The sequence below is a fragment of the Gossypium hirsutum genome, chromosome A02 (genome assembly GCF_007990345.1).
Source record: "Gossypium hirsutum isolate 1008001.06 chromosome A02, Gossypium_hirsutum_v2.1, whole genome shotgun sequence".
Lineage (NCBI taxonomy): Eukaryota > Viridiplantae > Streptophyta > Magnoliopsida > Malvales > Malvaceae > Gossypium > Gossypium hirsutum.
In genome coordinates, this window is record NC_053425.1 from 104967967 (window position 1) to 104994767 (window position 26801).

General features: G+C 29.6%; 2 protein-coding genes and 1 long non-coding RNA gene across 3 annotated transcripts; 1 reads left to right on the forward strand and 2 right to left on the reverse strand.

Annotated features, from left to right (window-relative positions):
- Nucleotides 1-5701: 5701 nt before the first annotated feature.
- LOC107932555 (uncharacterized) lies at nt 5702-6399 on the forward strand. The gene has a single exon (XM_016864599.2). The coding sequence runs from the start codon at nt 5802-5804 to the stop codon at nt 6273-6275; it is 474 nt and encodes a 157-aa protein (XP_016720088.2). The 5' UTR covers nt 5702-5801; the 3' UTR covers nt 6276-6399.
- Nucleotides 6400-14299: 7900 nt separating this feature from the next.
- Nucleotides 14300-17098, reverse strand: LOC107921132 (putative glycosyltransferase 7). Its single transcript, XM_016850999.2, has 2 exons — nt 15513-17098; nt 14300-14657 (listed from the first exon to the last, which is right to left on the reverse strand). The coding sequence occupies exon 1, from the start codon at nt 16878-16880 to the stop codon at nt 15528-15530; it is 1353 nt and encodes a 450-aa protein (XP_016706488.1). The 5' UTR covers nt 16881-17098; the 3' UTR covers nt 14300-14657; nt 15513-15527.
- A 7186-nt stretch (nt 17099-24284) lies between these two features.
- Nucleotides 24285-25704, reverse strand: LOC121209398 (uncharacterized). The gene is made up of 3 exons (XR_005904533.1): nt 25153-25704; nt 24892-24963; nt 24285-24573 (listed from the first exon to the last, which is right to left on the reverse strand). It is a non-coding gene; the product is annotated as an uncharacterized lncRNA (long non-coding RNA).
- Nucleotides 25705-26801: the final 1097 nt, after the last annotated feature.

Here is a 26801-nt window from a genome sequence, read left to right on the forward strand (position 1 = left end):
GAGCTCAAAATTTATGTTTTATAATGAATTTTATGAGTTAGAAATTGTTAATGAGTTGATTAAAAGAGAATATGAAGCTTAAGTTAAAGAAAAAAAGATTAGTAATGAAAAAAGGACGAAATTGGAATTTTTGTAAAAGTTTGATAGAAAGTGAAAATGTGTTTTATGAATTAGTATATTGATGATTTTTAATTGTATGATTGTTAGTAGCAAACGTAGTATCGGATACGTCATCAAAGAAGGGAAAAGAGAAAGTGAACGAAGATATCGATTAAATTCGATAAATAGTGGTTTGTATTTCTATAAACCAAGCTTAATCGTTATTGCTATATTAGATATTTATATTGTATGAAAATGTGAATGAGGTAAGTATTTTTACCATATTGAAATGAATGTGATTTTGAATACCCTATTAACAGTGTCGGGCTAGTCGGATATAGTTGACATGTCATAGGAATTGGAGGTATTGGGATATTCCGACATTGAGTCGATGAGACACTATGTGTCGACTACTGTTAAAGTTCCGGATTTGTTCCGATGAAGTACTTTGTCTACTATAATGTTAAAGTTCCGGATTTATTCCGATGAAGCACTATGTGCTTATCCCGGAGTGTGGGTTGGATCCGTGTATCCGTCAGTGTCCGAGTTATGTTAATAAGGGTAAATAAAGTAAAGGTTATTAAAGTACTGATTGATATTGAATAATAGCAATAATGTGTTTGAATTACCATGTTTTAAAGTTGATTAAGCTATTGTTTATAAAAATACCATTGAGAGTATTCTCAGCGTACGGTTTGTTTCAGTGCGCAGGCTAGGTACGAAAGTATAAGGACTCAGCATACAAGCCGATCCCCAAACTCAAATTGGTGAAGTTTCTATCTTTTTAGAAAATGGCATTGTACCTAGGATGTCTTTTGGTTATTTTGAAAGTATCTAAGTTGTTAAGTGATATTTTGGTATGTTTTGTAAATGTTACCAATACCTTAAGTATGGTATGTTTTGATATGTTAGTGAAGAGTAATAAGAGGAATTGTTGGTAAATGTTGTAGAGAGAAGAAATGAAGATGTTATAAACTTAGTTATCAACATTATTTACTAAAACAGATTTGGACAGTAACAGTAGTCCAACTTTGAAAATATACCAAAAATAGTATAAAGTGAATTAGATGATGAATAAAATATGTAATTGAAGTTTAATGAATCGATTTTTATATGGAAGAAACAAAATAGGTAAAAGAGTTGTATTTTATGAGATATTTACGTTTTGGTGAAACAGGGTTAGAACAATTTCTGGATTCCCTGTTCTGACTTTAGAAATTCACCATAAATTGTGTATTAAGAATTAGGACTCAAAATTTATTTGTATGGATTCCTTATTGAGTCTATTTTTAATTGAAATGAATGGCATAGTCATTGGATTTCTGTACAGGAAGAAATTTGATTCGTAGTGCACAAGGGTCAGAGTAGCCGAACCCTGAAACAGGGGAGACTTTTTCTAATAAACTGTACTAATTGGCCTGACAAAAAATTCTAGAAAAAAATTAGTAAGTAGATATATGAGTCTAGTTTCAGGAAAAATTTACGGAATTTGATTTCGAGTTTCGTAACTCGAGATATGATTTTTTTAGCGACCGTGACGCAGATGGATAGTTTATTACGAAAACTGTTTAAGTGCTAAGATAAGTTTTGTAATGTCTCCTGCTTGACTCCGGCAACGGTCTCGGGTAGGGGGACGTTACATCCTACGTGCTGGACGTGATATTTTATTTCTTCAAAACAAGATAATCTTAATTGTTTCATACAATTGCATTTTTATTCGAGTTTTTTTTAAACAAGGCAATATTTCGTGTTTGGAAATTTCGAGAAATTGTGCCCTACGTGTTGGGTTTCGATTTGTCGTTAGACCAAACAACCGAATATCCTTTTTAAAGTTTCAATGCGTAAGTTTTGGAAATCATGAGGTTATTTTGGTATCGAAGGTTTGAAATGTCGTGTCCTACGTGCTGGATGTGATATTTTATTTCTTCGGAACAAGAGAATCTTAATATCCACTTCGAGTTATCCAAACATTCATAAAAACAGATCGTATTTTTAAAATTTAGTTCAAAATCTTTTCAACTTTTGACATTAAGACTTTAATTAATCAATTAGGTACCAATTTTGGGTGTTACGAGGGTGCTAATCCTTCCTCGTACGTAACCGACTCCCAAACCCATTTTCTCAAATTTCGTAGACCAAAATCGTTATTTTAGTAAATCAAAATGTTTTATTAAAATGACCAAATTTCGAGGTGACCCGATCACACCTCATCAAAAAAGACTGGTGGCGACTCCCAATTTTCGTTTATCATTTTCGAAACCAAAGTCGACCCCGTTTTCAAAAATGGTTTCGTCAACAATAAAAGCTTAAATCAGACCTAGACAAAAGCGAGTCATAGTAGACTCAAGCTAATCGAAGATCGATAAGCTCAAGCAAACGATTCACTATAGACTCGAGAAAACCAAGCCTCTAACTATATCAAAAGGGGCTTATTATTCCGAAAAACTTCATTTAAGAAAAAAACAAAAAAAGAATTGGGTAAACTACACTCAAGGTCACTAAACTATTAGTAAGTTTACGTTTTGGTCATCCAACTTCAAAAAGTTACAAAATTGTCACTAAACTATTCAGAAGTTTTCATTTAAGTCACTGAGTTGTTGAAATCACTGTTGTATAATCCTCTTTGTTCGTACTACCTACGCCAATCAAAAGTTCTCCTTTCCCTTCTCTTCTACAATTCAATTTTTTTAATGAAATGGCTTTAAACATCACGAATCTGTGAACTGAAATTCAAAAAGCTTTCTTTCTTGATCTCTAACACTAACCGCCAGATCGATTTGGATCTAAAATATGTTTTTCTACTCGCTAATGGGTACTGATCAATCGTACCAATCATAGAATCGTCCCTTAAAGTTAGCTAATCAGACTTTTAAAAAAAATTCAAATAGTTTCATGATTTTAAAAAAATTCGAATATTTGAATAATCATACGATCAACTTACTAATTATTTTGTCACATATTAACATCCTCTCAACCACTTTTTTTCTGCAAAAATATGCTTTGTAGAATGGGCATTAAATTAAATCAATTAATTTTTCAAGTCTTTAAAGGCCGGAGCTGGAATTTTTCTTTTATCGACCAATATTTGGAAGCAACCTAAATTTTTAATAAATACACCGAAATTTTGACGAAAGTAAAGCATAAATTATTTGGTATTAAATTAGGATGAACACCGTATCAACTATCATAATCACATTCAGCAATTGGATTAATCAATCAATTTTTTCGTAACAAATTTGCATGGATCTTATTTTTAAATTTATTATAAAGCTTCCTGCTTCAAACAAGCAGTAAGAATTGATTAATATCAAAAAGTAATTTAGTATTTTATTAAATAAAAAAATTACTATTAAGTATTAATTTCGAGAACTCATCAGTTTCAGAATCTTTTAAAGATTATTTTTTTCTCGTTAGTTAAGCATAACATTATCTCATTATTGGAAGAAAAAAAGGAGTTTATTGGTGCGTGGTTAAGTGGTTTATAAATTGATTGTTTTAAAAATATGTTGAATTTTAAAAAATAATTGATTGAGATTTAGTTTAATTGGTATCGGTATTGTTATTAATGCAAAAAAAATTGGGTTCATATGAATTGAAGCGCATTATTCTCTTATTTTAAGGTTGGATACTTTTAATGTAAAAAGATGTTACATCACTTCAAACCAATACATGAAATTAATCCCCATAAATCAAAGTATAAGCAGAAATAAAATATTCCAGCAAAAGAGAGCAGACAAAAGTAAGAAGCATCGTAATAGCATCACTATTACTCTATTTTCGTGCTCCTGCAGTTCGCATCAAGTTTATTTAAAGAGTTGAAACAAGGTTTACATTATGAATGATTTTATAAACAAGAGTCATAACTTGTGAAACAATATGAATCTTTTGATGTAGTATTTATGATGATTAAAATATCTTTATCATGATCATCATAAATAGTAATTTTACGTTTAACTCAAGCATCAACTTATGAATAATAACCACATCCCATCAAATATATTTAGTGTTAGGTTCTTATATCAATTGAAAATGCAAGTGTTTAGTTGTAGTTGTATTTATGCAATGTTACAAGTGATGCTGTAACAAGACAGTTGAATGATATAGTTAAGAACAATAAAGAGAAGTAGAAGTAATGGAGGAGAAACGAAATTTGTTACACGGTTTAATCCCACAGTTACGTTTGTAGGGTTTTACTCAAAGAATAAACTTTCATAATACGATATTTGATAAACAATTTAATTTATCTAAACTCATCAAAGATAATTAATAACATCTTTTTAAAATTTATTAAATAAAAAATTATCAACAAAAAATATACAACACGATTAATATATTAAAATATTTTTTTAACATAATGTCTAGAACTATTCATAATCTCTTTTCAACTATTAAATAGAAGAATAATGCACTTCAACACAATCGAATCCACATCTTCCTACACTAACGATAATATCGATATTAATCGAATTAAAACTTAATAACTTATAAATTAAAATATTTAGTTTTACGTAACGTGTAGGCTTGGTTAGAAATTAGAAATCAATATTATATTGTTCCTAGCTTTGAAATGTGACTCAGTTTGATTATAATTGACAAAATTTGAGTACAAGTAAAGGAGGGTGTGATTCATCATTCAACGTTGTAAGGGAATTATTGATTCCACTCCTTGTTTTATGGGTTTTTTTTTTTTGAACTTTGAATAAGACAATATTTTCAGATTTACTATCCCAGTTAAAATAATTAGTATAACCCATTTGGACTTTCTCTCTTCCATTCTTCCTATTTCATTTGAATCATAAAACATATAGTTTCTACATCTCCTTGACTTATTAAACATATACTCCTACCCAATGCATTGAATGTAATTTTGTAATTATATTTTATTCAAAATTAGGAAAAAAATTTAATTAATTTAATTCGAATTTGATTTAACCAGATTAATTCATCTGACATGTAATTAAAATAATTTAAATTAATCTAAACTTAAGATGACTCAACTTGTTAAACTTGATCGGCAAAACTAAATGAGCAAAATCCAAAATTTTGACCTTGAACATTATCCAATTCGGATTGATCCAATCCAAAACTAATTAGACTTGCTCAGTTTATTGTTCTCATATCATTTGCAATTCTCAAGGATTTAACTGATTTTGACACTTTTTTTTTTCCTAATGTGATACATTATTTTTTATAAAAGTTATACATTTTGATACCCTAGAGATAACGGTGTTAAATTTTTAAAATTTAATTCATGTTTTAAGATTTATTTTTTATAAATGTTAATGGTTGAATTTTCATGATTTTATTAATAGAATAAATTTAGTATTAATTGTAAATTTGTATAATTCCAAATCAACACTAAAACTTGAATGAAACATTAAAAAGTCGAAATTATTATTTTCAAGTACCAAAAAATATTTTTTTATTAAATACAAATACCATATTAATATATATACATATATATATACACCAAATTAAAAAGAATCATAATTACCAAATATATATTAAACCATTCTCTACACATCGCTTTCCTGGCAATTGTAAAGATTGGCCCCTCTTTCTGATTATAGTGCTCAGTCCCCTCCTTAACCAACCCTGTTTTTCCTTCATTATATATATATATATATACAGACACACATAATATTCATATAAGAATCTTAAACCCCATTGTTCCTTAAATTTTTCTCTTGTTTTCTGTATTTATGGGTGGAAACTGCAACATGAGCAACAAGGTGACCAAAGAAAGCAAGCTAAGCAGATACTTAAAAGCACCCATCAGGTTCCTAATCAAGGCCAGGGATGTATACATCAAAAGTATGTCTGAATACTCCGAAAGGATCGGCTTCGGCACCACCATGGGTTGCCCTACCGGCCAAGTTAATGCTTTACCGAGGAGTTATAGTGTTGGCTCAACGAAATCCATCAACGCTGATGAAGACTTGAGGGAACTTATAAGAGCTGCTTCCATCAGGAGTTCACGAAACAAGGCTCGGTTGGACCTTCATCGGAGACAACCAGCGAGGACCGGAGCGAACCGTATGCCTAGAAGTCACAGCGTTGTGATTGGGAGGATCGATGAAGACAAGCCTTGTGAGTTTGGTGATGATGATGAACAAGGTGTGTTGCCAAGGACTAGGAGCTATGCTGTTACAAAGAAAAAAGCTGTTTTTTTCTAAGAAATTTGCATGTTGGTTTTTTAGTTTTAATTGAATGTATATGTTTGTAATATTTGATGCTAAATTGTGCTTGGCATTGCGAACGAGTTATTGTTTCAATCGAGGATTTGACAACTTTGATACCTTCAAATTGAGTTTTACATTCCTTTAATAATTCGTCATAAAATTGTATTTTCACTCCCAAAAATAATAATATTTTAAAAATTAAAAATATATAAATTATTAAAATAATAAACTTATATTTTAACTCTCATATAAAATATACAATTTAATTCAAACTATGCTTACATAACAAATCAAATTAATTTGAATTCAATTGAACAATTATTCAAATTAAATACGAATTTTATTTAAATAAATTTTAAAAAAAACTAACTAAATTAAAGAAAAACAAAAACAAAACCTAAATCTATATCTTTATTCAACAACTGTTCCTAAATTCTGCTCGATTTCTTTATTTAAATAATTTACTTTAAAAATTAAGAGATAACGAGATGAGACCCATTTCCAAGTTGGCCATTTTGCTGATTACATAGTGGCTGAAATCCCTTTTAATTTTGATTTGTAGATTGGATGTTAATATTTCATGGATTACACCTCAAAAGCTATAGATTTAGGGATATGTGTTTAAGCAATTGAGACTTAAAAGTAGTGTGAAAACTACATAAAAATTCAAGTACAACCAACCATCAACAATTCACCACTTATTCTTTTTCCTAAAGACAAATATATTATAAATATAGATAATAGGTTTAATATATGATTTGAAATTGAAGTTTGACAATTTTTTTTAAAATATGATATTTGTGTTAGTTTTTTATCTTATCTAATATTTATATTTGATAAAAATTATATATTTTAGTACTTAAAAGATAATATTAATTATTGAATATTTAATTCGAGTTGAAGTGTTGAGTAAATGAAAGTTATTTGCTGATATTATTAGGTTTGAATTTTTTAGAATTTTGTTAATGGAATAAATTTAATGTTAATTGTGAATTGCTTTAATTTTGCAATTGATTTGTCAAATACAGTCCTATGAATATGATCTAATTCAGGTTTTATAGTTGATTTGATCAAAATTTTTTATTAATATTTTTAGTTAATTATGAATTTTCATCAAATCAAATCAATTTTAAAACTCGAATTAAACACTGAAAAGTTAAAATTGTTACTTTCAATTACCAAAATATATAACTTTTGTCAAATACAAGTATCAGATTAGACAAAAAAATAACATAAATATTATAATAAAAAAAATGTCAAATTCAAATATCATGTTAAGTCTAAATAATACACTAACCAGAATATCAAAACCTGGAGATTATTTATTTATGGTATCTGATAACAAGCAGGATTGAATGCCTGTGGGATGCAGTTGGGAGAAATCAGATTATATTCAGCAATGAAGCCAATAAATACAGTCGGTGTGGGCAGCTTCAAAGTCAAAATGTCCTGGAAAATGGGTAGACCACATTGAAGGCCTCTCTACCCTACTAATCTTTGGAATCGAATTCCAAGAAAATGTAGGGTAAACGAATTGAATTTCCAAGTCTCAATCTTTTGAAATCCTTTTACATCAATCAATTGAATTCAATTTCTGGAAATTCCATTTCTTTTTAGCTAAAATAACTAAATCACATTAAATAGCTTGGGAAGTAGCACGTTGACATTGCAAGCCTTACGCATTGCTTAGATAACATCTATATTATTTTCCCTTTTTTTATATAGATATAAACTCTTAACTTATTCATAACTTACAAGGATATTATGTTTAGGTAAAAACATGTTTTCAGTTAGATCTCAATTTCGAAATTAAGTAAATTGATCTTTTTTAAAAAGTTGTAGTAATTTAATCATTATCAATTTCGAAAGTGAGAAAATAAAGATAAATAATCAAGGCGTTAATGTTATCTGTTAATTTTACCTAATTTTAATTAGTATAATAATAAATTTAGCTTTCGATGTTTTATATATCACGTGTAAATGTTGACAAAATGTTTAAATTTTGCAGGTTAAATTTGTTAACCAGGACCAAGTTGACAAAATGTGTAAATATTGTAGGATGAATTTGTTAAAATAAGACCAATTTAATAGAGTATGTAAACTTTAAGGCTAAATTTGTTATTATAAAAATAAAAATATGTACAATTGAAAAAAAAACATTAACATTGTGATTAATTGTCCTTAGTTGTTCACTTTCAAAATTGACAAGGATTAAATTGCTCTGATTTTTTTAAAGGGACCAATTTGCTTAAAATTGAAATTAAGAAGGACAAAAAAGATCTTTTTACCTTATGTATATAAGTATATTTGATTTCACATTCTGTAACAATAATAATATTAATCAAACTAAAATTTTAGTCGCTACAACAAAAATGACTATTCGCGGCAATTTTCTGTGACGTTTTAAAAATAAATGCCACCAAGTCGAGTCACGCTTCTAGACCTGAAGGTCTGCCCAAAAAATAGGAGGGTTTGGACAAAACATAAGGCCCGTTTTCTATATGGGTCGGACTTTAGGCAAGATTTTTTTAGCCCAAGCCTGTCCCAAATATTATGTTTTAAAATAATATTATATTAATTATATATGTTAAATAATAATTATATATATATTTATATTAAACCACTAATCTAATAACAATTAAATTCGTTACCTAAGACCTACAAAAAATTTACCCAACTAAAGAGCCCAACCCAAAATATAAATTTTAAAATTTATATTTAGTACAATAAAATATTTTTTATATTTATTTAGTCTTTTTAATATAATAAAACATTTATTATATTTATGATAGTGTTTTTAATATAAATACTTTTTAGTGTGTTTTTAATGTGTTAGAAAACTTTTATTTTAGCCTTTTTCTAGTGCATTTAGTAAATTATATTTTTTTAAAAATTAATTTTATATAAAAATAATCTAAAAAATCAAATATGGGCGGGTCATGTCAGGTCCAAGTTTACTTTTCTTAAACCGGGCCAGACTTGAGCAAAAAAGTAAGCTCATTTTTCGGGTCAGACCCAAACTTGAAAATTTTATCTAAATATCTTGTATATTCCCGACCTGACTCATGAACACCTCTATATTAATCTAACCTTCAGCAATTTCTTTGTGAATTTGTGTTTGCTTTATTCATATTATTATTAAATAATTAATATTAAATTAATATTAAATTAATTATAGAATGTGAATATTAATTTAAAATTTTCTTTTAATAATAACGCAAATCTTCAGGTTGCTCAAATTGAGCTTCAATAAAAAGATTATAACAAGTCTGGTAATCTTTTCTGAAGTGTTTTCAAGTTATACTATGCGTAAGTTGTGGATTAATTCATGTATGTAATTTGATTATTTTTAATTTATGTACTTTTTGAAACATAAATTTTCGGTTATGGTCAAATAGTAATTATTGAATTTATTAAATTTTACTATTTTCAGAGTTTAATGCAATAATTATATTATTATATGTGTAATGACATGTTAGCTTATTGTTTTATATATTATTATTTGATAATAATAAAAAGCAAGTTAATATATTTAACAATTATCGTTTACATCAATATTGAAATTTTAAAATTCTAAAATGTATAGAGATTAAGAATGATCCAATTAAATAAGATAAACTAAATATACAACTGTACAAGTCCAATTTGCAGGCCCAAATTAAACCAAATACATTACCCACAAAACCCAAAATACTACCCAAACCCGAATGGCCCACTAAAAGTCTAGACTAACCTAAACCCAATACCCCAAACTCAATTCAAAAGCCCACTAAACCTAACCCAACAGCCATCACAAACCCTAGCTCCCACTTGCCTCAGCCACTTGCCCATCTGCCCTCTGCCAACACCATCCCCTGGCGCCACCTGTCCCATGGTCACCTCCACCGGCCATCAACCCACCTGCAAGGTCAAGTAAACACGCAACAAATAGATTTAGGCATTGTAAGAGGCTATAAAAAGAGGAATCTAAATTCTGTTTTGGGGGGTTTTTTTTTTTCGACAGTTCAAATACAAAAAAAAATAAGAAAACATTCGATTCTAGATTGAAAATAGCAATTCAATTAGCATTTAAATACGAGAATAAGCATCCAAGCAAACAAAAATACCAAAGATCGAAGAATCAGAAGCTAAAAAAGCCTAAAGGTGATTTCTTTTTTTTTTCTATTTTTATTTCGTTTTAAAGCCTATTTTATCACCCTTATCTATTAAAATATAATAAAATAATAAAATAAATAAGTAAAAAAAAAGGGAAAAATCTTACCTTTCCGGCCACCGTGTACGGTGGTCGGCGCCGGCGCCGGCTAAGGTCCGGTGACTGGTGACCGGCCTATGACCGGAAATCGCTCAACCCTCCCCTTTTTTTTTCAAATGAATTTTTTTTCTGATTTTTAGCTTATTTATACTAATCGAAAACGGCGTCGTTTTGCATTAAAGACCCAGGGCATAAAACGACGTCGTTTTGCCATGGGTCGGACCGGTCCGACCCGACCCGCTAGGAGGATCCGCGTGTTTTTGCGGAAGGGTCTAATTGCGCGAATGACCCTTCCGCTTTTCCAAACTTTTGCAATCAGATTTTCATTTCTTTTAAATTGGCCTATAATTTAAGTGTGTTTTTAATTTGATCTCGCACTAAAAGCTGCGTTTTGAGAGGACAGGATATTTTCACTTTTAATCCCTCCCTTATTTTGGCGTGTTCCAATCGGTCCTTCTCTTTTATATATTTGTTTTCGAATTTCCCCCTCATTTTTGTTCTGTTTCAGGTGTGCCCTTTCTTTTATATTTCACTGCTATATTTATATATTCTTGTTGTTGTTATTATAATTACTATTATTTATTTCTAATGCATGTGTATATACTACGTATAAATGTTATCATATATTTAATATATGTATACATATTTTTTTTAAGTTATTAATAGTTGTTTTAATACTATTATTTTTACTCATATATATAGTATATAATATTTCTAATAGTTTTAATATTGTTGTTTTTGTTAACATATTTGTATGTCGTATACATTCTTTGTATATATACGTTGATGTCATGTATATTTTAATATCCTATCATTCATATATTCTTTTACACCATCGTTTCTAATATATATGTCATACACTTTTATATATTATGTATATATATTTTTATACATGTATATATTTTTATATCATCCTTATTATTATTATTAATCTTAGTATATGTTTTATTATATATGTACATACCTTTAATATATATAAGTATATATCTATGTAATATTATTAATAGGTTTTATTTAATATCATTATTTCCAATATGTATATATTATGTAAATATTTTAATGTCATATTATATATGCCTTTTTTATATACTACGTGTACATACTTCTTAATATTGTATTTTTATAAATCATGTATATATTATGTTATGTTTTTTAATACTACATTTTTAATACCATATATATTATGTATTTTCTTAATAACTATATTATATGTATATATATAGTATGTACATATTTTTTAAATATATATATGTATATGTGTGTATATTTATGTAATGTTAATATTTTTTTTAACATCATTATTATTTCTAATAGGAGTATATTATGTAAATATTTTAGTACTATAATATATATACATGTTTTCTATTATATATATATTATGTATATGTATCTTTTTAATATTATATCTTTATATATGTCATGTGTATATTTCTAATGCTATATTACATTTTTTTACATATTATCTTATGAATATATATATTAACTACATTATGTACGTATCTTTAACGCTATATTATATATTTTTTAATACCATGTATATACTTTTTATTTTTATTATTACTTATATATTTTAGTACATACATATATTTCTATATTATTATCATTGGTTATTTTTATTATTCCTGCTTTCAATACATATTGTATATACTTTTAATCTAGTATTATATGTTTTATATATATGTTCATTACCATTTTATGTTTATATTATTATTGTTATTATCATGTTTAATGTCATATGCATTATTATTGTTTTATACCATTATTATCGCATATACATTGCTAATGTTTTACATATTATTTGCTTCGTATATTGTTAACCTTTTATTATTTGTCTGTTCCGAATTAAGCCTGTTTGTTCACATCTTATTTCAACATCAATATAGTTTCCTTTTTACTTTCTTTATCCAGAAATATTTTCATTTTTGTTTTTTATTAATTTCAATAAATAAGGCAATATACCGATTTAACATTAAGTCATCAATTTCATCACTATGTTGGGTGAAATTCGTATGCTCGTGTTAAAGACGGAATACCCTTCTAAATAACCTAAAACTAAAAATTCACATTTTTCAATCGGATCACGATTAAATGTTACATTGAACTCGTATCTTTGAAAATCAAGATAACACGTGTTTAACAAGATACCAATTTTGGGCGTCGCGAGGGTGCTAATACCTTCCTCGCGCGTAACTGACTCCCGAACCCTATTTTTCTCTAGATTTTCACGTAGACCCCAAATTTGGGCTTCACTTTTTCAAGAATAAATTTTCTTCTCAAAAAAAAAAGAGACGATTTATTAGGTGTCCGATTACACCTAGAAAAAGATCGGTGGCGACTCCCACTTTATTTCAAAATTAAACTTCAGTTTTCAAGTTTTCACTAAATCGCCATAATTAGCGACCGAAAGTAAAATTTTTACATCGCTACAACAACTTTAAAAATAATATAGGACTAATGGCAAAATTTAACCAACTAGATCTAATTACTATCGTTTGAGTCTGGATTAAAGTTTAAAGTTCGAAAAATACAGAATAAAAATAACCAATTCAAAAAATACAAAAATTCAAAATGACCAAATTAAATTATAGCAATTAAATCAATAATTACAAACTAATAACAAAATTTAAGTATATGTGTTGATTTCTTACTCTTTAAAGAATTCATTTTGAATTTAATTTGATTAAATCAATGATTTACCTTATAGTCGTGGATTAGTGGAATAGTTTGGATTGAATTAATTAATACAGAATTCATTATATTCTGATTTGAGTCGTTAAGCTTAAATCATTCTGAGATTGAATTGATTTAGATTCAAATCATTCAAATTTAATATTTAAAATTTCAAATTAAATTATTACTATTCTAATTTCAGGTTTGATTCATCTCAAATGATTTGAGTTATTCTAAATTCAAATTATTAAAATTAAACTTATTTTATATTTAAGCTAATTCGAGTTTAAATTAAGAAAATTAGTTGATTAACTTTTTATAATAAAAATCGTATAAGATTAAGTTTATATTTGAATTGATTGAAGCGATTTCTAAATATCGGACATCATTTGCAGGTACAATTGGCCGTTTCTGATTCCCTTTACTTGATCCATGTGCTGTGAAGGTTATCATGTCAATTATTGGGTTTTATTACACTTTCCAACACTAAAGAGTTCCAATTTTACAATCTCGAAAACCAGGGAAAACACCATTCATGCATGTGATCATGGCAAAATCAATGGAGGTTTTCAAGCTACCAAAATGAAATCAAGAAAACGACACCCAGGCCAAATCATCATATGCTATCAACATTGTCTTTATATTATCACCCTAAAACCATAAATCTTTGGAATAATGTCACATTTAGTACTTATACTTTTACAAATATTTAATGTGGTACTTGTATTTTGAAAATATTTAATTTAGTACATGAATTATCAATATATATTTTATTATGGTATATATATTTTCATAAAATGTCCAATAATATTGTACAGATAGTTTAATATGTACTTTTATATTAACCATATGTTTAGTTATTTATTTATTTTAATGTAATTTGATTTTTCTTTGTTTTATTTAGTTTTCACATTATGTTAAATTATCCATGTGGTCTTAATGATTTGGAAAAATAAAATCGTACCAGTTAAGATTTCATTAGTTGGTTTAACAATTTATTAACAGTGTTTATAACAACGAGAAGTATTATGATAAAACACATATTGAAAGTTCCGCCTATTGGACATTTTATGAAAATACAAGTGCCATAATAAAACACATTGATAATTTAGGTATCAAATTAGACATTTTCAAAGTACATGTATCACATTAAACATTTTATGAAAGTACATATATTAAATATCACATTATTCCTAAAACTTCCGTACCACTTTTCTATAAATCCCATCACCATATCAACATTTACACCCAAAATCCAAAATTATGAAACAAAGTCGTAAAGTTATGATGCCAAATGGACTAACTTATAGGATGTTGTGTCTCAAATTCAACTATAACTGTTGTAACACTAGTTCGTGAAGTATCAGAGTCCGAATCAATTGCAGTTGTTCGTAACTTTCAACGGAATCTGAGAAAGTACTCGAAAAGATAAGCAGAGGCATGGCTATGATTCACTGTTTAACAAAGAAAAAAATATCATCAATTTCGACACATATTCAAATATAAGTATAATCTTCAATATACGTATATAGATATTATACACATACTTGTATCTAACATCTCGAGTACATATGGCACTACGGTTGCTTGTTCAATAAGTTAAAAACAAGGCATCTTCCATGCAAAATGTATGAGAGGGCATACACAAAGACATGGAGCTAAACACAAAACTTTCAACATCAAATTAAAATCATTAATCAATATGAAAATTTCATGAATTTCCCATTTTAAGAAGATAATAAACTTGAATTTAACAGAATAATTTTAATTGTATCAACAGTTGGACTTGCATATAAACCAAACAGAATATAGAAGGACTAAATTTGAAATATGTAAAAAAGTATAAGGACCTAAAACATATTTTAACCACACGATAATAAGACCCACCAATATATGAACTCCCCATATAGGTAACATTAAAATTCTACCTAATTCAAAAGAATTTCTTAATAGGTTCCTACCAAACCAAACCTTAGAACTAGTTGACAAATGAGTTCATTCATTTGCAAAGGGAACAAGAGAATTTTGTTAGTTTCTTGCATGCTTGCAAAAAGGCCCCCATAAATTTAGTCAAAAAGTACCACTCAAAAACACCCTTTAATCCCCCCTAAACCCCCCACTAAAGTCCCCCACACCTACCCCAAAACACCAACATCATTGTTCCATCATAAAAGTAAGACAAATATAATTAATCCTTCAATCATGCATTACTTCAAACACTTTCAAAGCAAGATAATGAAAAGCAAACACCTTTCACATAAATCACATGCATTGTTAAAACTTTCTTAAATTTCAATAAGAACCCATACCTTTTATGCTTCTTTTCACCACGGTCCTTCATCAGCAGGGTAATCAAAAGGAAGTTCACTAACAGTGGAGGAATCTAGTAAATCAGGGTGTATGAACCCATACTTCCTCAAAACCTGATTATCAGCAAAGTTCAAAGCTTTAACCATCCCATTCCAACATGATTCACCATCATACATCTTATTATGATCACCTTTACAAGGTTGACACCCTGTAAAATGTGTGATCAATGGTCTCCTCCAACTCCCTTTACCATTTCCAGCACCTTTCAAGTACTCTTCTCTAAACGCACCGTAGTGTTCACTAACTTTCTCTGCATGTCGCCTTCTTAACTCCGCCGCCCCTCTCTCGATCTCTAAGTACATCTCCGTCGTGTTTTCATACCTTCCAAAGATCTCAACCCAATACCCTTCAAAATAAAACTCACCTTCTAAATATATATGATCATAATATTTCTCTTTGTGTTTATATAACAAGTAAATCAAAGCCGTTTGATCATCTGACTCAGGGAAAAGCTTGTCTTTGAACGTTGATCGTTGAATTTCACCCCATTTTTTGTAATCTTTGCTAATTGGTCCCATATTAGACCATGTTTCAATCAAATCCATTGACCATTGACAGTTTCTTATCAAAAAAACCCCAGCATTCAAACTGGTCCAACTCTTTTTATCGTAAATCAACTCAGGCCAACCATGGACGACCAAGTTATGGTTTTTATACCTTTGTAAAGGTAACTTAAACTCCATGTCTGTAAACAACGCGTCCGAGTCAACCCACCAGATCCACTCAGCTTCAGGGTGAGTCAACATGGCTGCTTTAACGACTGGTAATTTCGCCCAATAAGACCCCATCTTCGGGTGTAATAACAAGTTGTTGTAAAAAATATCGTATCCATGGATTCTACAGTAATCTACTTTGTTTTTAAAGGAACGTAATAGTAAATGGTCGCCGATGGGATTCTTACATGGTTTCGGTTGTGACCCAGTTACGACGACGATTCTTTCACTTGCGCCGGCGGCGAACGATGGGTGATGGTTTAACCATTGTTTCCGTTTTTCGTCCCAGTTTTTCACCGGCTTTTCAATGGAGTAACTCAACTCTGGGTCGTCGTAGAAGGTCAGGTCTTTCGGGTCGGATTTTAAGTTAACTCCGAACCCACTTTCCTTACAGCTGACCGCAGACGACGGGTCGGTAATGGCGGAGCTGAAGTTGAGGGTCGGTGTGAAAAACGACCAAAATGAACATACTAATAAGATAGCTAAAAAGACACCGCCGCAGTAAAGGAAACTATCGGACAGACACCAAAACGACCGGTTTCGAGGTTTCGCCATTGGAGAAAACTGCGAAAGAGAAAACTCAGGAGACACCATTTTCTTTTGCTGTTTAAAAATAAGGTTTTTTTTTTATGTTTGGTAATTAAGGAAATGAGTTTCTAAGGTTGTTTAACAGAGAAGAAAGACATGGAAAATTGAAAACAAAAAGACAAACTTTGGGATGTCCAAATTTGATTGTGGGATTAAAGAAGACGAAAGAGTGGACTCACAACGTTTTAAGTGACTTTAGCTTTAGGCTCAGTTCTCACTGTTCTGTTTTTGGGTAAACTCCGTGTAAGAAATTTAAAAATTCAAAAAAATTACTAAATTATTTAAAAGTTTTGATTTAAGTTATTAAGCTTTTAAAATTATTACTCTAAGACTTTCTACTTAAATTTGAAGTATATTATTCTACTTGTTTATGGGTACTAATCCACCAATAAATTGTCTCTTAGAGCTTATTAGTCAGATTTTGAAAAAAAAATCTTAATAGTTCAGTCCAATGACTTAAATAAAAATGTTTGAATAGTTCAGTGACTTAAATGAAAACTTTCAAATAATTTAGTGACTATTTTATAATTTTTTAAATTTAAAATGACCAAAACTTAAACTTACTAATAATTTAATGACCTTGTATATAATTTACTCTTTATTTTTTTAATATATTATACTAAAATTCAACATATTGAGAAACTAAATCGTAATTAAATATTTATAATATTTATTAATATACCAAAAATGGTAAGACCCATATTTGGTACTATCGAAGCGATTTTGTAAAAAAAATTAAATATATTTTATTAATAAATATGTAAATTTATTATCAATTTAATATGATTGGATGTTTTTCAAGTAAAGCTAAAATTTTAGCATCATGGCTTTTGCTACAAAGATACATATTTTTGTCATTTTGGACTCACTAGTAATATTCCAAAAATAAATGAGTCAAATTATATCAAATTAAAATAGGGAGATCAAATTATTAGTTTTATCATGGGGGGACTAAAACTTGAATTAGACCTTTGTTTAAAAAGTGAAATAGGTCTCTTTTTTCGGTGCGCCGGGATGCTAAAGTACGCTGGCTTGAAAAAAAAAGAGATTTAAAGAGTTAAGAGGAGCGTGAATTGCGGTTGGAGAACACGTGAGAGGTTGACACGTGTAATTATTGCCGACAGCTTTGGACTAAATATGGAATCTACGTTGGAGTTTTTCATTTGGGTCGTTAGCCTTCCCGTTATTTCCGTTTAAATTGTCTGTTTAATTTTTCTTAATTATTGCAATTCAAAGACTAAAACAAAAAGATTATTATTTTTTATATCTTTATTTCTTATTTGATATTTATTTTTAAAATATTAATTAAATATTTTTATAAAAATTTTAAATTCACTTGTTCTCACATAAGAATAGATCACCTGATAGGTGTATTGATATTCAAGATTAATCATCATAAGGTAGCTTTGTTTATCTACATACTGATGGAACGAGGAATGTGAGTACATGATTAGCCTCTGCTGGTGTTGTGGTGCAAGACCAGTTAAAGGAATGGATTGTTGAGTTTAACCATGATTTGAAAGATTATTCAATTTTTTATACTGAATTGTGGGATATATAAGATAGTTTACTTTTGTTACAAAAAAATAGGGTATGATGAGGTTTTGATTCAAATAAATTGCTTTGAGGTGACCAAAGCTATCTAAGAAGGTTACTCTGTATCCTCAAATTTGATTTTGTTTTGACGAATTCAGCAAGCACAACAAAACATAAATCATTAGGTGATAAGGTATGTATTTAGATAGTGTAATCAAGTTAATGATATTGTAGCCAAAATATCTTCTGCTAAGAATGAAGGTATGCAAGTGGTCGAATATGTATCTAGGGAGTTAATTAACACTTTTGGACAAGACAAAGTTTTGAATTTTTTTTGTTCACTTTAGTTTAATATATTATTATTATGTTATTATCTAACAAAAAAATAATTATCCAAGATGAAATTGTTGCTTTTCATAAATTTTTTTTAAGGGATTTTGTTATTCTTTAGTTAATATAATAATATATATTATTATTACTATAAGTACTTTTTATTATTTTAAATTTATTGAATTTGAATGAATATATTTATAAAAGTCACATTTCATAAATAGTTTGTGAAAATTCTATTTGTCTAAAAAAATAAAATAAAATTTGAGTTGTAGGGGATTATAAAAAATAAAAAATAAAAGCGCCAATGACTGAAGGCGCGAGATTTGGTGACGGATTTATTTTCCATATTTTTTAAAAAGAAATTTGCATGTTGAAGTGAATCTAATTATAAGAGCTGGACCTTGGGGTTTGGACCCTAAGTATTTATTAAAAAAAAAAAGAATTACTAAGAATATATGTGTTGGTTTATTTATCGTCTTAGATGTGATTTGTATTTAAGTCGCTTTAGCTACGTTGTTATTAAAGTTTTACTCTTCTTTTATAATTCACAAAAAAAAAATAAATAAAGGCTGCTAAGGCTGGGTCTAAAGGTGTGCATGCCCGAAAAATAGGAGAGGGTTTGGGCAAAAATATAGGCCCGAAAAATGGACTTAGAAAAAAATAAGGCCCGTTTAAAAAATAGGCAGGGCCTCGGGTAAGGTATTTTTAGCCCGGGCCCGGCCCGAATCACTAAAGGACAAAAATTTGCATATTTTTTTTATTTTTGAATGTTATTTTCTTACTGTTTTCTCTCTATTTTGCTACCATTTTACTATTATGTTGCTATTATTTTGTTGTTATTGTTTGGATATTGTATAAAATTTATTTTATTGTTAATTTTCTTATTATTTTAAAGGCATTTGTTAATTTTTTTTATTATTTTAGAAGCATTTGCTTGTTAAGTTGCATTTATCTTAGTGTTATTTAAGTCTACATATTTTTTAAAATTTATTTTTAATTTGTTGAGAAATATTTATTTTGATATTTTTTATATTTTTGATGTATTATATATATTTAAAAATAATATAAAAAATTAATACGGGCGGGCCGGGCTCGGGTTTTAGTATTTTTATCCGGGTAGGGCTTGGACAAAATTCTAAGCCCATTTTTTGGACCCGACCCGGCCTGGCCCGAGCCCAATAAATGGGCATGATTTTTTAGTTGAGCCCGACCCGAACTCGGCCCGACCCGGCCCATGAACACGTCTAGTTGGGTCTTGCTTCTCATAAATTAACTAGCTTAATATTTTAAAGATGTTTAAGAATGGATATGTGATGAGTTATGCATAGTTAACTTTGTTAGATGCATGTTATGGGGCTAATTTAATTGTCATGGTTATTACTAAACTAATAGAAATTGTCACTCTTTTTTACTTTTTATTATCATGTTTAAAATAGATATTTTAGCTTTTAATCGCAATTTTAGACAATGATGCCAAATACTTAAAATTAACAAACCATAATTTTTCATCGTACTTTTTTCAAGTGCAGCTTTTCAAAAGCACTTCTGAACTACTACAACAATGCCAAACTAGTCTTAAGTCTACTTTTTAAGAAAAACTTAACCTACAAATTGATATCTAAATTATACTATTTTTCTTACTTTGGTACCTAAACTACATTTATCTCCCAAGTTGATAGCTTTGTTAGTCCAACCGTTAGTAAACCTCTTTTTTTTTAAAAAAAATCAATAAAAAATTTATATGTGGCAAAAGAAGAAGAAGAAGAAGAAGATAAAAAGTATTATTTTCTCTTTATATATTATTTTATATTTTCTTTCTTTTTTCTCCCTCTTATCCTGGACTTTTTCAACAGGTGTGAGCATCTTGAGCTTCATGGTTTTGATCAAGATTTTCAAAATCGAACCAATGGTCGGATCTATCAGGCCACCAATTCTAATTTGATTAATCCATTCAATTCAATCAAATAAATTATTAACAAATTCATAAAAAAAATGTAAAAAATACAAAAAAAAACAACTCAACTAATGCAATTGATTATTTTAGCACTATTTGTATCAATTCATAAATTAAGGGGTTCAACCCCTATCTTCATTCTAGTATCGCGGGCCTTAGGTTATTCATTTGCTTCAAATCCACCTAAGTCATCATTATTCCCAAAAATAAGAATTAACAAAGGAAATTCTCTAAGGCACTAAAATAAAGTAGAAGTAACTTGAAAAGACAAAGGGACTTGCATCGAACATAAAAGCCACAAGAAAATAATAGCACACCAAGTGTTTGAGTAAATGCTCTCAAAAATATTATTTAGCTCAAGAATGAAGTACAATGGAATGGTTACAAATGAGGGAGAAGGCATCTATTTATAGTTGAGCTCCCTCAGATCCAACAATATAGTTTAAATTACATCGGCGGTCAAGATTAAAGCTTACCTACAAGATGAGAGTCCTAAGGGATTTAAAATTTATACAATCTTATTCCTTAGGATTACAAACATTAACCATGGTAACTCTAGTTTCACTAGAGTTGTAACGACCTAAAAGTCAATGGTGGCAAAAAAATCCATTTCGGGACCCTGTTTTCATGAACCAAACCTGTAAATATACTTATTAAATATTTATGGAGTTATATGATAAGTGAATTAAATTTTGGATAGGCAAATTTCTCAAATTAATTATTAATTAAGGTATAAGGACTAGATTATAAAAGTAGTAAAATTTTAATTAATATGAATTTTTAATAATTAGAAATGGATCAAGGATTAAAGTGATAATTATAACCACTTAAAAATGAATGGACGGTAGCTTATTAAAAGTGTATAGCAAAAATGTTATAAAAAATATAAATTAAATAAAATGTAAACTAAATTAAATTAGGAAATAAAGCATAAAGTGGAGAGAAAGAGAAAGCATTTCATCTTTCTCATTCTCCATCATCGAACATTGAAATAGAAGAGGAGGAAGTTTTAGCTAGGGTTCTATCATCTTTAAGCTTCAATTTGGTTAGTTTAATTTAGTCTTTCGTTTTCTTTTTATTTTGAAATTTTTTTATGTTTTTGAGATCATGGGAGCTTAATCTAGCTAGCCCATGTATCAATTTGTAAAACTGTTAAAGTTTTAGACGGTTATCATTGTTGTTTTCTTGAAGTTTTAAGAATATTAAGCTTAGAGGTGAAAGGGGACTAAACTATGAAGTTAATTGATAGTTTTGTATATTAGGGACTAAACTATAAAAAATATAAAATTGGTTGTAGAATTGAGAAATAGGAAGTCCCTAATAGACAAGGGTGGCAAATTTGAATTGATAAATCATCGTTTCAGGACAATCTGGTGGTAGGCCATTGTTGTCAGGTAAGCTATCGTTATCGGGAAATCTAGGGTGGCAGGTCATCATGGCCGGGCTATCCGAGATGACAGCATTATATCAATAAACCATCATTGTTGGGCAATCTGAAGTGGTAGACCATCATTTGCGGCAATCCGGGGTGACTAGTCATCGTTGTTGGGCAACCCGGGATGACAGATTGAAGTAAGTTGAACATGAACTCTTAAGCTCGGATTATCATCTGAAGGATAAACTGATTTGAGATTTTACGTATTAGAAATGTATATTGAATATTGTTTTCATGCTTGAGTTATAAGGAACAAGAGTTTAGATAACGATTTTGTGTGTAGTGATGCACACCACCTCCTTATATTGTTTGGTTTCATAGGAATACTGCTGAGTAACATACTCATCATTTGGTTTATTTCTCGTGTGTAGGTTAGGTTTAAAACAAAGTTTCGAGTATCGACTTCAACATCTAGTCGAGACCCCAAACTCTATAAAGTTTATAAATTCTCTTTGTTGGTCAAATTGGCATGTAATTAGTGAAGTTGTTTTGGTATTTTATTGTCAATGATGTTAAATTTGATTGTTGGTGTGTGAAACTTAATGTACATATACATATGGGAAGCTAATGTTTGCAACATTTGATAAGTTATGTTTGGTATTTATTGGTAGTAATCTTACGTGTAAGTTTGCTAGATGGGTGGATTGGTATATAAGCTTGTAACACCCCTAACCTATAACCGTCGCCGGAATAGGTTAAGAGGCATTACCAGACATGTAACTCAATTCAGAACAATCAAGTATCAAATAACATCTTCTCTTAGTCAATAACATTCATTCACATTCCATATGTAACTAAATCGATTATTCAAAGCTTTAAACATATATTCAGGAATAAATCGGTAACATATTAAAATTTTGGTAACTTAGAAAAATTTCAACTTTTCAAGTGCCACACGCCCGTGTGAATAGGCTGTGTGCTTCACACGGCTAGTAGGCACACCCGTGTCTTTGACCCTGTGAAAATAGGGCATACATATTGACTTGTGTCACACAACTGAGGACACGTCCGTTTGCCAAGCTATGGGAAATCTGGAGAGTATACTGGCTTGGGTCACACGGCCAACCACAAGCCCGTGTGTCTAGCCCATGTGCCTTTCAAAATGGCCACACACGCTCATGTATCAGGCCTTGCCAAAACTGTAAGGTATACTAACTTATGCAACACGACCAAGCCACACGCTCGTGTGTGAGGCTGTGTGGAGCATACTAACTTCAATTTCATTTTCACACTAGGGAATACACGGCCGTGCAAGATGACCGTATGTCACACACGGCTGAGACACATGCCCGTGTGGACAAAAATAGGCTATTTTTGATATTATACACACGGCTGAGCAATACTAACATCTTTCAAACTAGCCTATACATGCCATATTTACAAAATCCACAAGATCAAAAGTACCAATCGGGAATTGGATAGTGTGATGTGCAACTTCAACTTGTCCAAAACGAGCGAGCAACGAGCCTCTGTAAAACATAGAAAAGAAAAAAAAGTAAGCTTTATAGCTTAGTAAGTCCGTATAATTCAGAATTAAACTTACCATTTATAAATAATCAAAGCAATACTTTAAATGCAACCAATTTATTTAATCAACACCTAATCACAAGTATTCATCACATGTTAGTCATAGTAAAAATATATGAAACCATCCATTAATACAATGCTTATCATCATTCCAAATTCATATATCATGTATAACATTGTAACATTTATAAACCATTAACTCATCTGAATAACATTATTTGTGCCCGTTGAACCTATTAGAAATTCAAAGGATACTCGAGTGAACAATGTCAGTAATTCATCAATTCATTATTATATATGCTCTTTCGAGCCATGATCGGTAAGTTCTTCTTGAGCTGATAAACAATAAGCTCTATTAAGCTGAAACGGTAAGCTCTATTGAGCTGAACAGTAAGCTCATATGAAATGGTAAGCTTCGGTGAGCTGAAAACAGTAAGCTTCATTGAGCTGAAACGGTAAGCTCTATCGAGCTAAACAGTAAGCTCATACGAGCTATGGTGAGTCTGCAACAAATGCAGGAGCTCGACCAAAATAGTTGTAGTAGGCCCAATTTGTCCGGGCTTATAATAAATGAAAAAACCAAAAAATATATGTATCAAATAGAAATAAGTAAATTAAAGTGTTTATGAGGCCAATGTCCGTTTACAAAATTCTGGGCCTAAATTAAACCCAAACCTATTTACAAATTACCTATGGCCCAACAATTACACCCAAAATCCTAACCCAATAAACCCACATCCCAACCCAGTTTACAAATAGCCCAAATCCGAGGCCCAACAAGACCCAAAAAGAAGCTCAGCAACCGAATAGTGCCAGAAGCTTTTGGAATACAGTGGAATGGCATAAGAGAGTGGGCTCCTTACCCCCGCGTGTGGTCTCTATGTCACCGGGTCATCTTCCGCGTACAACCGAGCCTGCAAAAGAATACACCAGAAGGAGCCAATAACAGAATTCACAACAAATGACAGTAGGAAAATAGGATTTTAAAATCTTTTATTTATTTTGTAAATTTGGCTATAAAAAGCCGTTGATGTAATCCTTTAATTTTTACACACACTGTACGCATACAGACATACACTATACGCATATTGAATAGAAAAAATTTAAAAACCGTTTCTGAAAAGGTGATCTTCTTTAGTCTTTTTAATTTCTCTATTATTTTTATTTGTTTTCCTGCCATTGTTTTCGTCATCGGAATTTCAAAACAAAGAAGAGGGAAAGGCAAGTCTTACCTTGCGGATCAGCCCTTAACCTTTGTTCACTTCGTTGAGATCAAAGTTGGAAGAGGGATCCAAGGGCGTCATCTGTCAATCATGGTGTTGGAAGTATACTTGAAACGACGCCAATGAAATCCCAAATATCTCAGAAATATTGAGATACGGACGAGGGTCGGATGGTATTAAGTATTTTTTTTATATTTAGCTTCATTTTTCTCGAATGAACAGTATTAGATCTAAAATTTTTTTTAAAAAAAAGAAAATAAAATGGTTTACCAGATTTCCTCGAGTGGAGCCTTCGACGGTGAGATCTGGTCGCTGCTCGTGCATTGTCGGCCACCAAATGAAATGGTGGTTCGGTGGCTGCTGGAATGAGCCCTAACAAATTGATTTTAGGGCGTGTATCTTGGTTAGAATAATGGCTGCGTTTGAAGAAGAAAATAGGAAAAGAAAGGTTTTAAATAACCTATTAATAAAACGGCACCGTTTATAACAATGAGGTTTCGCGCGTCAACCCGAATAGCAGGCCGGATCTACGCCTTTTCATTCGGAACGGGAAATTTACGCGTTAAGTCCTTCCATTTGCGCGAGCTTGCAATTGCGCCTTATTCATTTTGCCTTGTTTTTTCAATTTGGCTTTTTAATTTATGCGCGGTTTTATTTTGGTCCACGATACAATGATGCGTTTTGCGTTCGGGGAGATTTGCAATTCTGGTCCCTATATATTTACGCGCGTTTCTCGTTGATCTATTTTATGATTATTTTATTTATAAATTATCCTTGTTATTTGGGGTTTAATTTTAGTTTGGTCTTTCATTTGTATAGTTTGCTAATTTAAAATATGTTTAATGTTTTTATATGTATTAATCCATGTTAATAACTTTGTTTGTTTATATTTGTACAATTATTTTGATTTTTCTTTTTATCTTATTATTTTTACACTGCGCATCCTATTTCCTTCAATATTTTATATATATTTGTATGTACATCATTCTTATTAAATTTGTAATTTATAATAATTATTATTTTGAAGTAAACAATATTCTTATTTTTTTTTTGACAAAATCATCGTTTTAAAATTCTTTTTACATTACATTGTTTTAATACCTAATTATTAATTTTTGTTTAGACATTTTTTTTATATATTGATACATAAATTATTTTAATAGAGTTTTCTATTTAAAATACTTCGGATTTATGATTCACTTAATATTTTTACGTATATATGACATTATTTTGGGAACTTCGTTTTTATATTTATAAAATTATTATTTTGAAATGTTTCTCTATATTATATTATCTAAGTATTTTATTTAGTATCTCTTTTAAATGTTTCATGTATAATGGTTTGTATATAAGATAGACTAGCTAAATTTTATATGCATTATTAATTTCTTACTATTTCTACAAATAATTATTCTTGAGTTTATTTATATATGCATGTTTTGCGAGTCCATTATGAGTATTATACCTTATCATGAATTTTATTATTCTTTCATATTTTATATTATTATTTAAGTTACCATGTACATTGTCAATTTTTGAATGAATCTGTGTTTAAAATATTTTGTATATTAATTCATCATTACTTTGAAAATATCTTATACCACTTCAAATTTCCATTTTATTTTGTAAATGTTTTGTGAATTGTTGTGCCATATTTATTGTTGATGCATATCACTTAGTCATTGTTTTATCCATTGTATCAATTGTTCTCCATCCATGATTAAGAATTTGGTTTCATTTTACTAAGAATAGTTGTACATAATTGTTGAATTTATTATTTGTGGTTTATTGTACTATATATGTGCATATTATTTCATGTTTATTAATCATTTTCTATACAAATGTTTCATTATAATACATTAGGTATTCCATCTATTTTAAGACAAATAAATGTGTTTTGAGCTAATTTCTAATTTTCC